Source organism: Buteo buteo, chromosome 5 (assembly GCF_964188355.1).
Source record: "Buteo buteo chromosome 5, bButBut1.hap1.1, whole genome shotgun sequence".
Taxonomy (NCBI): Eukaryota; Metazoa; Chordata; class Aves; order Accipitriformes; family Accipitridae; genus Buteo; species Buteo buteo.
The window spans coordinates 40,044,628-40,058,925 of NC_134175.1; the positions used below are offsets into that span (position 1 = coordinate 40,044,628).

The following is a 14,298-nucleotide window of genomic DNA, read 5'->3' on the forward strand; positions in this document are numbered from 1 at the left end:
TTTACATTTAATGACTTTATCAAGAGTCTTTGAAGTCCACCATCTGCATTCCCCTAATTTCTGCATTAGTTTAGCAACTTTTTGTTGCTTATCGCCTTTTTTTTCATTTGTTCTTTTCCCATATAAATCTGCTTTGAGAAGATTAGATTAGGATTTTAGAGGTCAGAAATGTTTATAAAGCAGCATCTTTGTCACTCAAGTGTTAAGATGGAGTATTTATAGATACGTTTGGTTTTTTTTAAGTTGTAATGAAAGTTAAAGGCATCCATCTTCAGTTAAACTAACCTCAAGGGCTGGTGCATGTGTCGTCTTGAAAAGAGAACCAGGAAATCTCTACGATACCTTATTTTATAAACAATAATTAGGTAACACAGTATATTTGGTAAGTAAATGAATAGTGATTACAAAATGATCAAAATAGTCTGTAATGAATAAAGGTGTAAGGAGCTAGAGAGAGTGGAAATAATACTCTGTGAATTTAAACACAGGCATCTTTAAAAATGTGTTGACCTTAGGTTAAATGCCATCAGTACTGGCCAGAGCCATCAGGAAGCTCATCATATGGGAATTTCCAGATTACCTGCCATTCAGAAGAAGGAAATCCTGCTTATGTCTTTCGAGAAATGACATTGACTAATCTGGAGGTAAAATCATAATATCTATTTTTAGGTATTAATCTGTGGAATGCTCACAGACTAGCTAAAACTTACTTAATCAGTCTTTCTTTTCAACTTGATGGCATATCCACATAAATAGAACTGTTTATTTCTAGAAGCCTCTTAGAAAACTACTCATATTGCCACACACTTACCTAGTATAAATTCTGCTCTTAGAATGATAACAAACCTTTTACTAGCAAAACATCACAAAGATTCAGTTACCATAATCATATTAATTGATTTTAATTCACATAAAAGATGTATTATTTGTCTTAAAAGTCTTTACTGGTGTCTTTCATGCCCTGGCCAAAAAAAAAGAGTAATTAAAGGTTAAGAAACTTGTTATTTCCTTGATGTTTTCAAAACAAGAGAGGTGTCTCTTTTTTGTTCTTTTGTTCTTTCATTATTGCAACTGAAAAATCTGTCTTTGTAGAGGCAAACAGTTCTCAATAATTCCATCTTGGACAATATGTGCAAGTAGATGGAAGATAAATCCTGCTGAGAGAGATATGAATTGGAATTGGCAACTATATGTAAACAAGGACCTTCTCGAACATGCATTGCATGATTTTAAGGGCGTGTGTAGTTTTCGGAAGTTCCCCAGCTAGCATTTCAATCTCAGATATGTTTGGAAATTACTATCTGGAATTTAGTTCACGTACTCATTTCTCACTGCTTGTGTTACCAGATGGGGTCAGTTTTATAGAGCTTGTTTTTAGTCAGTTTGCAGTTAAAATCCCTTCCCTGTGTCGTGTTTAGACAATTGCTCATTTGTTATCAGCAGTGGAACCTCTGTAAATGATTCTGTGCCTAAAGGTTACTTAAAGTGCGATAACTCCTGTTCTTTGAAATGCTGCTTTTACATTGATTGTACGGCCTGTCCCCTCCACTAACCAGAGGCAGACTATGTTTGTGATATTAGAGCAAGGGGCAGGAAGGAGTGGGAAAACGAAGTCATTTTGCATCTTCTGTATAGTATGCTTAAGAGGTGCAGATAAAGCCAAAACAATGCTGCTGTTCACAAGGGGCCTGAAGGAAAGCTTTTATGTCTGAAAGTCGTGCCTCTCCCCACCCTGCCCAAGTTCTGTCATTTGATCTAGTAAGGTAGTACCTCTTTCTGTTAAATTTGTTTTGCTAAAAATTGGACCACCTTCTTGTACATCTAGCATTCAGATAGATCATTGGTATCCTTGAACTGCTTTGCTATTACATGGCATGTAATTTTTTTAACCTGTTGAAGATGCAAACATCTGTGGATTGCCCTTTTTGTTTTTAAGAAAAAAAATGTAATTATAAAATCCAGGATGAGCAATGATTTACACTAATAAAATGCTGCTACTTGCCTGAAGCCACTTTTATTACGGGTACTAGTTGCTGTAAATGTACCATTTATTTTTTTTATTATTATTATTACTGCCTTTTTTTTTTTCCATGGGACCTGAATTACCCTTGAATAAACTTTGTGTTTCATGATTAGAAAGAGGAAAGCCGCCAACTAACCCAAATCCAGTATATAGCATGGCCTGATCATGGGGTTCCTGATGATTCCAGCGATTTCCTAGATTTTGTGTGTCTTGTGCGAAAGAAGAGGGCTGGCAGAGAAGAACCTGTTGTTGTTCATTGCAGGTATCCATTTTTTTTCCAACTTAAGTCATCAAAGTGAACTTATTTATCATTGAATAGCTTTTCTGTGTTTTGTTGCTGAAATAAACATTTAATTGTATCTGCTTTGGGGATGACGGGAGAACTCAACGTTTATATTAAACAATTACATAAAAATTGTAATCACGTTTCAATAAGTAAAATTTTGAGTGATCTGTGCAGAGGTTTTGTCGTTTGGGGGGTTTTTGTTTTGTTTACAGTTTAAATGCTTGTGCTAACAGTCTATATAATAATTCAGGGAAATGGCAAAAGAACTTAAGAACCTATTCCTTATGGTGACTATTCTACAAAGCTCCAGAATAGCTGTGTAAATAATCTATAGCAGGAAACATGGGTGGCATATGCAATGATCAAATAAAAGACACTTTCTCTCAAGTCTGCAGTCTTAAGCTACACGATAGTTTGATACATACATTAAGATGACACATTTTTCTCAACAATTCACTTCTGTCATGAATTAAGTGAACTCTGTTACTCAGATTTTTATGTACACATGAAATGTGGTTTTTGTTTTTCTTGTGCAATAGTTTTTAATAGCATTCTACATTCCTATAGTAAATTTCAAAATCTTAATCCTTTAAAATATCTAATTAGTAAACTATAATAATGCATAATACAAAATGTCTTCAAATAAACATGTGCTATACCAATTCTTGGTGAGCAGTTCTGTGAATAAAATTGGATCTCTAAATTCCTGAATACTTCGCAGTCAGTGTTCCTGAGTCAGGTGTGCATCGTTCCTGTTTCAAAGAGAAGCTGAGAGGTTTAAGCAATAAAATAAATTTTAAGACTAGCAAACTAGACAGTTAGTAAAGAAGATGAAAGAAAAATGTTTTCTCTTTTTAACACTTTGTGTATAAGAAATTGTATATAATTGGCTTTGCTTTCTCTTCTGCTTTATGCTGGTCAGGATGAATCTTGTTAACTAGGGAAAGCAGTACCAGGATGCCACTGTCTTGAATTATATTGTTCCTCAACTTCCATTATTGATACACTTTTGGTTGATACAGTTGTGAACAAATAGTGAAAATATCAGCCAAATACAACTTTTACAATATAAAGTGTGCAAGTCTGCAGAGACACTGGAACAACAATTTTGGAGACTATGAACAGTTTTATTCATCTCAATGCGGAATCTATTCAGCTCCACACTGATAATTTCAATACCAACATCTGTAACAGTTTTATGTTTCACAGAAGAAAAGAGAAGGAATATCAGAGTTCAACATAAGTTACTTAATTGGCCTGTTAGGAAGTATAACCATATTCCACTAGTGAGTCAAGCTGAAGGAGCCCAGGTGTTCCTCCATATGTTGTGCACACTATTTTTAACATCTGTTCAGTATAATAGCACAAGGCATTAGTGCAACAAAATGGTGAAACTTGTTTTCAGAACTAAGCCACCAGCTTTGGTGTGGGGGATCCAACCAGCAGACTTTTCTTTTGTACAATAGTAGTTTAAAAACAAAACCAAAAAAAGCAGAGAGATTGTAAAGCAACAAAAAAACCTTAAGAAATAGGAAAGGTTTTTGTTATGTTGGACTACTTACAACACTAGTTTCCAAGCTTGTGTTCATGGGTTTGTTTTTATTTTTACAAGGCTCCTACTTGTTTAGTTGAACAGTTTCTAACTTTTGTTCTAGGTGAAATGGTGAGACACCCATCCTGTCTGTGCCCTTCATGATTTTCACGTCCTGTCTCAGTGATTTTCATGTCCTGTCTCAGTGTTCCCCTCCATCAGTCAATGATTTCTTTTTCCAAGCTACAGAGTCCTAGCCTACCTGATATGTACTATATGGAAACTATCACACTTCCCATTGTTGTGTTGCTCTTCTCTGAATCTTTTGAAGTTGTAAAATGAGTCATTAGGTTCTTTGACAGATACGGTTCCTGCCTGGATTTCATAAAGTATTCTGCATATAACTTCTATATGTATAAATTCTAGAAATATAAAATGTTATTGAATAATTTTATATAACCAGCACATTTACATCTTGTCATAAAATTCTCATGACATCACTGAAATATATAGTAGCTTTAATGCCACCTTCTGGGCAAAGATTTAAAGTAGTAGTTTGGCCAGACTTAATTTGAAGTTATGCTTCAAAATCAGAACAATTAAGTTTCAAAGTTTGGAATGTTTATATTAACTAATTTGGAAGAAAACACTTTCATTTTTTGACTGAAACACTAGTTGTATGAGCTGAGATAATGCTGACATTTGAAAATGTGGATTTGATCCTGTATTCAAACATGGAGAAACATTGGTTTTCTATTTCAAAAGTGCAACATAATTTTCTTGAACATGGAAAATTTGAATTTGAAGCTGATTATCAAGTTGAAGGTTAAATATTCAGTCTTTGAGGATTACTACTTGTGGAAAAGTATATGTATATGTAAAACAATGCAGATAAATCTTTAGATTGGTTTTCGTTTTAAGCAAAAGATGATTCATGTAAGCTCTCAACAATTTTGCCATTCTGAGACATATATGTTGTGGTTCTTTCTTGTCTTGAAAGGGATTGCTATTACATATTCCTTTTCAATCGACACAAGTTAGATCTCTTGTACTATTTAATATCAAGAAAATTATCATTATTTTCATCCTCCAGAGGCTTCTAGTAATTGTTCTATTCCTTATGCTGAAATATGGAGCTATGGATCACTTCAAGAACATAAACATGGTTTTATCAAATCAGCCCATCATTCCAGTAATGGTCAAATTGACACAAAGTGCACAGTGTATGCTAGGTATCTCTGTGTTTTGTTATCATCTAGATATTAGTATGGTTTATAATATGATCTGAATAAATATCTGTTTGTAAATTCTGCTCAAATGAATGGCTGGGTTAGGACAGTCCGTCTTCAAAGGACTGACAATTCTGCACTGATTGTTTTTTGCTCTGGTCAGGCAGGATGGAGTCTTCCAGTGACATAGACACAATCTGTCTAACCCCTGCCCTAATAGTATGGGAATCATAACGATCAGTCATGAGAATCCTTGAGAAGGAAGATCTTTAAGTATGAACTATATTACAGACACTTTGTTTCATTTTCCATTTTGGGATTTTTGTTGGTTTTTTCAGTGCTGGAATTGGACGGACAGGAGTTCTTATCACTATGGAGACAGCTATGTGTCTAATTGAGTGCAATCAGCCTGTTTATCCATTAGATATTGTAAGAACCATGAGAGATCAAAGAGCCATGATGATCCAAACACCTGTGAGTATCATACTTGCTGTTCTGTGTTGCAGAAGAATAATTTCCTATTATCTAGTCATATCATTAGATGGATTTTTAATATACTAGCTGTTGATCATACTGCAAAGAGGTCACCTTTACCCAGTGTAGCTGTAGCCTTGGCTTCAGGCAGGAATAAATTGCTAAGGCTGTTGGAAAGGAACAATTCTTTAAATTTCTACAAAGAAAACTTGGAAAAAGCAGCATCTGTTTCAGGGATACCTGGCAATTAATGTCAAAAAGAGCCAATTTTCAGGAGTGTAAAAATTACCCAGTGGAGAAGGCAGGAGCCTTATTCCAGGTGTTAAGAATGGGAGTAGTATAAAAGGTAAACACAGAAAGATCCAAGACATGCAAGAAGAACCTTCAGTGATGCAATTAATTGATTTTATGTTGCCTTAGTTATAATGAAAACAAGCCTTAACTCTGCCCTGTAGTGACTCAATTAAAGGGAAGTAAACAGAGAAATAATATTTTTTTAAAACAGTGTAATTAAATCTGATGTGAGATATATCAAAGTAATTTTAAGTGTATTTAGTCTAAAAAAAGTAACCTGCTACCAGGATTCTTTTGGTGCTTTCTTCACATTTGATGTATCTTAAGATGCTAGAATTTTTTCTGGATCTATAATGTTTGGGGGTTTTTGAGATAATTGCGGTGTTGCTTTAATGTATTATATTTCAGAATTGTAGAAGTTTTAGAACAGATTTAGAAACTTTTTTTTTGTATCAGTCAGGTGTTTTGTGTATCTCTGAGAGCAGTTTGTGTTTACATTTTTAGAAAATACCTTAAAAGGGTCACAATCTTGAGTTGTGTTGTCTTTCAAAAAAAAAAAAAAGGCTCAGACTCTTGGTCGTTCCAAGCATTTGACCAGTTCCAGATTTTTTGGTTTTTTTTAATCAGTGATCAGTTGTATAGTTTTACTCATAGTATACAGCGTTTAAAGAGAAAGTATTTTGATGGATAAAAGGCATTAGATCCAGTATCGAATCTCTCCCATAGTTACCTGAAGGTAGTTCTCATTGTAGTAATTTTAATGTCCCTACTGCTGTTCCTCTAACCAAGTTTGAATAAACTTTTTGTGTTCTTCAGAGAGTATTCAGACTGACAAAAAGTATATATGGGCCTCCATTTTTAGGTCAACTATCATTCAGTGCAGCTGTCCAGTATTCATGTTCCACTAAAAAAAAAGTTATATTATTTAGCTAGCACAGGAAGGATGAGGAAGATGATGATACATGACAAATAATAAAGGATGGCTCTTGCTGTTTGTGATGACTATACAGTATGAATAGTATATCTCTCTAGCATACATAGAGAGGAAGAGAGTTTTATTAGTAAAGGTAGGAGGTGCAGTGGTAAGTGTTTTAACTATATTTTTTCATGGCATGTGCTAAATACCTTCTGGTCTTCTCATTTTTCTTAGAGAAACCAGAATTTTCAAGCTTCATTGAAACGCAGGAGTTTACTGCATCAGAAGGAGAAGGGATAATAGAAGACTTGAAGTGTTGGGTTGTTTTTTTTTTTAAGATTTCATAAACACTAGCTATTATAATTTCTCCTTTGGCATGCTCTTCCTGATCTTGTGTATCTTAAAAGATTCACTCAGTGTCCACAAGATGGCCCTATGCATGGGTGCCTGCTGCATGTACTGTGTGAGGAGAGTTCAGAATCTCCTTCAGGGAGGAGCACTGGAAGAAAAATAAGTATTTTACACAAATATGTATAAATTTAACTATTTTAATATACATGCAACAATACAGTAAATAATGATTCTATTACTAAATCTGTTACCGTGCCCATTTAAGATCTGACATCACTAATTACTGCATAGAGAGGGATATTCCATGACACTGAAAAGGCAGGCATGCTGGCTTTCTGACCAGCATATTACATCATTATGCAGTATTCATTGTTAGTTGTGATACTTTACAAAACAGTGATTTTACTTCATTTTATTTTCATTATATTCTAATTTGATTATTGTTGGGTTTTTTAACTACTGTTTGTTTAAATGGCCTCTATGAATGCAGGTGCTAGAATTGAATGCATTGCAGAGTTAGACATTACATAATTTTAAGAAATTGGAGTTCTGGCTTTTTAAAACATGAAACAATTTTCTTTTTTTTATCAAATTCCGAGAGGAAGGTGCCAGTAACATGCCAGAATTAATGCAAGTCCTTTGAAACTATAGCTTCTAAATCCAAGTGCATGGAAACCTCAGATCAGTGAAACTTTAGCAATGAAATGAAGAGCAGAAAATTACTAAATAGGTGATGTTGTAATAATAGTACAGGTTTTGTGGGTATGACTTTTGGTATATATTTCAAAGTGCTGTTCATCCCATTATTCTGTTGTGAAACAAGATGTTCTAATATAAAGTTCCTGTTGTTTTGCGTTTCCTAAACTAACTTTGAAGCACAGTTCTTGGCCTGTCAAGAGAATGGGATGGGGCTATCTTAGAGGCTTTTTCTGCTTCCAAATGACATGGTTCAATTACTGAATCTACTTTCCTTTTCAGAGTCAATACAGATTTGTATGTGAAGCTATTTTGAAGGTATATGAAGAAGGATTTATTAAACCTTTACAAGCATCACTGCATAAGTAAAGAGCAAAAAACCTAGGATATCAATTGAGGAATCCTGTCCTCTATAATGAACTGGCAGCATTCTTTGTGCCATAATACTGCTTGCAGGAAATGATAGTGAAGTACAGCAAAGAATTGACAAAGGACTTTGAAAACTTCAGCACTGTTGCACTTTACGTTGAAACAAAATCAGTCTCTGAAACTCTTCTAACCTTCATCTGTTTGAAGACTTTATTTTCATGCTTTGCTCCAAACAAACCATAAACTGAAAGAACTAATTGTGTTCAGGGTAATCTACGATATTTCATGGTAGTGCCATATACTGCGCTTCTGGTTGAATTGCTACAAACAAGGCTTGGAATTATTTCACTCTGTTTTACACCCATGTCTCTTAAAATGAAAAACAAATGAAAAAATACACTAAGCCATGGTCTTTTTCCAGTGCTAGGTTTATTTACTATGTACAGACTCTCACTGTTTTGTTTTTTACAACATTAGCAATATTGCCGATACTAGATAGTTACACACTGCCTACTGATGCAGCACACTTTGTCCTACACCCTTACTAGAGACCAGCTGGTTGTTAGAGGAAAGCTGGCGTCTGTGTTAACCCAGCAGTAGCTGCATAGTGCCCACTTACCAGCATCTTGTACAAAATAATAACAATAAAAAATTAAAAAAAAAAAAATAAACAGCATTTCTTTGACACAGCTTGTGTGTCATACACTGGTGTATTCTGATTCGTGTGACTTAAGATTACGTGATGGGAACTAGTGCATGCATTATGTCTTAACCCCTTAAGTGCCTTGAGACTTACAGCGTACATCCAGTGAAAGGCACTCATGATTCTGTGGGGGTGGTATTGTCCTGTCGTATTTATCTTAACGGGTTCAGATTTTAAAAACGGCCCTTGGTGCTTGGAATGTGTTACCGCAAGGGGTCATGGAAATACCATTCCCTCTTTCCTTATACAAGTACCTGCGTGCTACTCCCGGTAGCAAGAGCACCTCTGCCAACTTAATGAATGAGCATTGTATGCTGCTGTGTTGTAATTATGTGAAAAATCTGACACATTCCTTCATTCCTTCTAACTAGTAACTTACTAGCAGCTTACTATGAAATGCTGGTAGGTAATTAGAAGCTGATACTTTGTTTTATCCTTTTATTGACAATAGCTGTCTTACTCGATTAGAACATTAACTCTTTAATAGCACTGATAATGAAGTTGAACTTACGGTCAGATGTGATTTAATTCCATTATCTGCTAACAAATTACTTTTTAAGTCCTCATAGTTGATTTCAAGCCATGTTCGTACAGGTCTGCCTTTTTTTTTTTTTATTTTTGTTTGGTGGGGGAAAGGGAGGAGAACAGTATGAAGTTGTCCCAGAACTTTATTTTAATTCCATGATGACTCCGGTCACCTTCTGTTTCGCTTGCACAAAAATTGTTCCAGTTGGTATGGGTTGCTTCTTATTTAAGTAGGTAGAAGATTTGTAAGAAATGTCTGTCTGATACAGTATCTGAGCTCATTCTAAAGATACATAAATGTCCCAGTTTTTTAATATTTTTCCAGTATAGGAGAAACCAAGTCAGAAGTAAGGTATCCAGTGTAATATACTGTAAGAAAAAAAAAATCAGTCACTTCTTTGACTGCCCTGTGACAACATAACTTTGTGCCCTCTATTTAAAAGTTTTAATTTATTGTATTGGTTTCCTGAAAATGTTTATCCAGTAAATTTTGTTGTAAGCTATATAGAGCATAGAATTAAAATGGAAAGTTCTACGCTAAATAATTTTTAACTATTGAAGAATTATATTATATAATAAACTGTGTTCTATGGACATTTGAAAGAGATCAGCTATGAACTATTAAGTGAAAAGGGATTCAGGCAAAGTGAAATCCTGGCTTGTGACTTAGTAATAAACGTGAACCACAATGCCAAATGGAAGATAGAGTTTTAAATATTTTTAGAAAGCAAAATAATATTAGGTGGCCTGTGGCCCTGTTACTTATATTTCTAGATTTGATGTTTAAATCAATATTATCCCTCAGTGAAAAATGAATCTTATAAGAATCTCTGGATCTGATAAACTGAAAAAAGAGTAATAAGGTAGCTTTAATCTCAGTTTTATTTTAAGCCATTTGCAACAAGAAAATTCTTTGTTAGGAAAGTATAAGCTTTAACTTACATGTGAGACAAGATTATTAGCTGAGATGCTGGCTAGTTGGAAGGTTATTTTAAACTCAGCACTTAATGTCTAAAAATTAAAATAATTCATCCATTATATTGAAATAAATTTTCTTCATAGCCAATTTGTAAATGAAAATAGCATTTACCCTTTTTTTTCTGAGGGAAATCAGAAATGGGGTTTATAACAACATTATATAGTGTTGGTATGTCACATATTTAAATATTCTTATGTAAAGTTGCCAAAGCAGTTTGAGTTCAAAAGACCCATTTATACCACAATTAAGTGTGGGATATTTATTGGTCATCTGTCATTACTGTTTTGATTACAAACACAGGCAAGAATAATAGGTCTCTTCAAAATCTTCCTCTGCACTGACTTAAGCTGATTTATATTGTATTAACTAGTTGCACTGGGAAAAAAATTGGAACAAAGTAACTATTCTTAGAAAATTGGCCATCAGTGACTCATTGTTTTTTTGGCTTCTCCAAAGCCAGGATAGTGGTAACCAAAAACTGATTGGGAAGGAGAATAGCATTGAAGCCTTTCTGCACAATAAGTAATTCGTTCCAATATTTCTACCTGTTGTGGTATAAATGGCCTTTAAAATATTTTTATATGGCCAAAAAAAAGTAAAACTGCTAAATATTTTACTTTGGGTTATGAAGATCTGTATCATCCTTAAGACTTTTTTAAAGAAGTTTTTGTATGTTTCATGCTGTACAAAACATGAATGTATCTTTCGGACATAATGACCTATAGACCTATACGTGATTGGTGTTATGACTGTTGGATTTTATGAATAATTATTTTCATACCATTTGATTAGGAGAAATGTTGGGCGGGTGTGGGAAAGAGTATGTTTGTAACACTTCCATGATACAAATCCAGTTTAAAAAAAAAAAAGTTTTCATTGTAAGTAAGAGCAATATTATGACAATTTTGTGCCAATGTATAATGTTAGGACTTGTGTTTTCCTTTTAGGTTCAGATTGAAAACTACCACTACCATCTCTTTTTTTTAAAGTGGATTTGAAGGGGGTTTTTCAGTAGAAAGACACGGGGCTCTAGCAGGGGCTTTGAGTGTTTGGGGGGCATTTTTTATTTTTGCTAAATATGAAATAAGATGCAGGTATTGTTTTAATAAACTACCTACAGATTGTCAGCCAATCCACTTTGAGAAATACTGCTTTAGATATACCAGGTAACTGAGAGCTGAAGAATTCATTTATCCTGAATTTGGAAGCATTTGGTATTTTAAATAACTTGCAAATCTTACGCAGTAAAATACTGCTTTTATGCATTTCATTTTTATATTTTCTCTCCCAGTTATGAAAAAGAGAAAGCCTGATTTTTTTTTTCTCACTACATTTAATGCTAGCTGACAGTTCTTCCACATTTCTCTGTTAAAAGCTTATGTCCCATATAGATAAAGCAATAACACTTCTTCTAGAATATCTGATTACAGTCTGGCACACCATCTATTAGAGAAAGGGTGAGAAAGCAGTTGGGAGATTAAGGAACATGAGGAGTTTGTTATGGAACCCGTGTAGCCGTCAACTTCCCATGGAGACCTTCCAAAAAAGCTTCGTGCTGCCCGTGGAAGGGCCAAAACGCAGTGGACCTGCTGCGGTTGCACTGCCCAGGGAGACGGGAAGTAGGGGAAGTCTGGCATAGAGGTGCTGGAGCTCCAGGTATGCTGTGGAGCTGAATTATGTGATATTTTTATGCTTCTGCAGTGTGTGTGCAGGTGTGTGGGCGATGTTTGATGGCTCAGGGAATTAGCATGAGCATGAAAAGCTCTACAGATCCACCAATTTCCAAGTGAAAGCAGGTTGTCCAGTATGTTTGCTGTCGTTTTGACTGTAGGGCCACTCTGCAGGCAATCTTCAAGACCCTCAGCCCTGAGGATACAGGGAGGGATTGGGTTATGGTCCAAATTAAAATTTTGCATATTTGGACTTCCACAAAGTACAGGAATGGTGCCCTCTAATGTCATTTGTAGTCTTTCTGTAGCTCAAATCTTAGGTCCCTGGTTGGCTGGGTGTATTTGCTAGTTTAAGTACCCATCTTTTGTCTTGAGACTGGAAAAGCCCTTTTCCTTTGCTACTTTGAGTGCTAGGATCCAATATCAAAATCTGGTAAAAACATATTCACTGATTAGACGTGGATCTTGCATGAAGTTGCAGGGATTATAATTAGTGGTGATTGGGAAGCTGTTGTAAGGAGAAAATGGTTTGTTTGTTTCAGTGTAACTGTTCTGTCCAGTCTCTGTTATCCCACTGCAGTTATAAATGGAAACTGATTTTTTTTTTTTTTTTTTTTTTTTTTTTTTGGTTTAGCAGTCTGCAAAGGAGGCCAGTTTGTTATCACTGGATTTTACCTCTGTGCTGGCTGCTACCACGACTGTGCATCTTTTCAGTTTGTAGGGCTTCTCCAGCTACAGGTTTTTAACTGGTACATAAGCTGTAAACTCCAGCTGTTGGCTTTGGCATGTTTTGCTTATTGAGACCTCAGTGGTAAAAATTTGAGATAAATCACTTTTAAAAAAAATGCTGAAATTTTCAATTAAAAAAATTTGGACTTTTTGATTTCTTTGAACCAGTAGCCTCATTTAAAAAAAAAAAATTGCCAGTAAAATATCTATCATTCTAGTCTGCTATAGCATGAACTATGGTTTCACAGACTGGCTGACAGTTTGTTGGTTGTGTTATTTCGTATTTAGCAAGCTTACACATTTTAAAGGATAATTTTTTTCAAAGTGTTTTGATGTTTGAATAGTAGCACTTTATCTCATGCTTACTACTGACTGAACTATTGGGCAAAATAAATTGGGTTTGGAGAGAGATGCTTAATGGGTTTCTGTACAGAGATGATTTGGATTACACCCTGGTACGAATGCTTTCTATTGTTCCAACCATTTCTGGTTTATTGTTCATGTGTTTCTGAGGGACTTGCAGTAAATAGATATTAATAAGTTATTAATAATTCTATCATCTCAATTTTCCTGTCTTAAAAAGAATACAAAGCTTGCATTTGGAGAATAAAAAAAAAGAAAAAAAAAAGGTGCGAATAGAAACTACAGGGTACTTGTAAATTTATCTCTGTGATCTCTCTCAGCTAGCTGCAAATTAGCTATGTTTACTGTAAATGTTTCTGCTAAGCATTAATTTTAACATTAGATCAATTACCTGGAAATCAGTATTTTTTTTTTACTTAACTTATTTGAATTTTGATAACTAAAGATAATGCACAACAAAGTTTAAAGAAGTTGTCACCCTTTTACTCCTAGGCCAGGGGCCTAAGACATGAGTGAAAGGGTAAAACAGTTTACATTAAGCTGTTGTTTTCTTTAACTAGAATATATCCACAAAGACTAGACTGTAAACGATCCAGTGCAATTATCTCAGTACATTGGGGCACCACAGTAACAACCCATAATAATCTTAGAGGAAAATTAAGGTAAGAAGATGAAGGTTTTATTTTATCCAGTGTATCCAGATTTGTTTTCCATTTGGTTTGGTTCATTTACCAGTGATCCCATTTTAACCAGTCAATTTGGCAGGGCTGTTTGTGTAAGGTGTGGGCTTTTTTCTGTAACAGGTGCTATACTATGTGTAAATACAAAGGGAAGAACTTTTAGATCATTATTAACAATCAGATGGTGGCAATATTTTTTGCTAGTTACTACTGGTAATTAATTTGCATTTCTAGCCGTGGCTTTCTGTTGTCAAATTTTGTCTCAGTTTCATACTGCTGAATGATGGACTGCAAGTGTGAAGTAAATCATCTCAGAGTTGAATAGCTCTTTTGTTGTTTAGACTAACTCTTGTTTATCTTTATTAATGGGGGGGGGATGGGAAGGTTCTTCTCATAAGTAGACTTTTGCCTATAAATTTGTTTAAAAGCACATGAAGGGGAGAAAAAAAAAACAACAAAAAAAACCCAAAACAAACAAAA

At 34.7% G+C, this 14,298-nt stretch overlaps 1 protein-coding gene across 4 annotated transcripts in view; it reads left to right on the forward strand.

The window, feature by feature from the left end:
* Window positions 1-14,298, forward strand: part of PTPN4 (protein tyrosine phosphatase non-receptor type 4) — a 120,753-nt gene extending 106,455 nt beyond the window's left edge. For 2 of the 4 annotated variants that reach the window (XM_075028738.1, XM_075028737.1), the window contains 4 exons: window positions 516-644; window positions 2,137-2,285; window positions 5,408-5,543; window positions 8,083-14,298. In XM_075028738.1, the coding sequence (XP_074884839.1) occupies window positions 516-644; window positions 2,137-2,285; window positions 5,408-5,543; window positions 8,083-8,169 (501 nt within the window). In that variant the 3' untranslated portion in view covers window positions 8,170-14,298. The other 2 variants (XM_075028736.1, XR_012650503.1) reach the window with 2 other exon arrangements.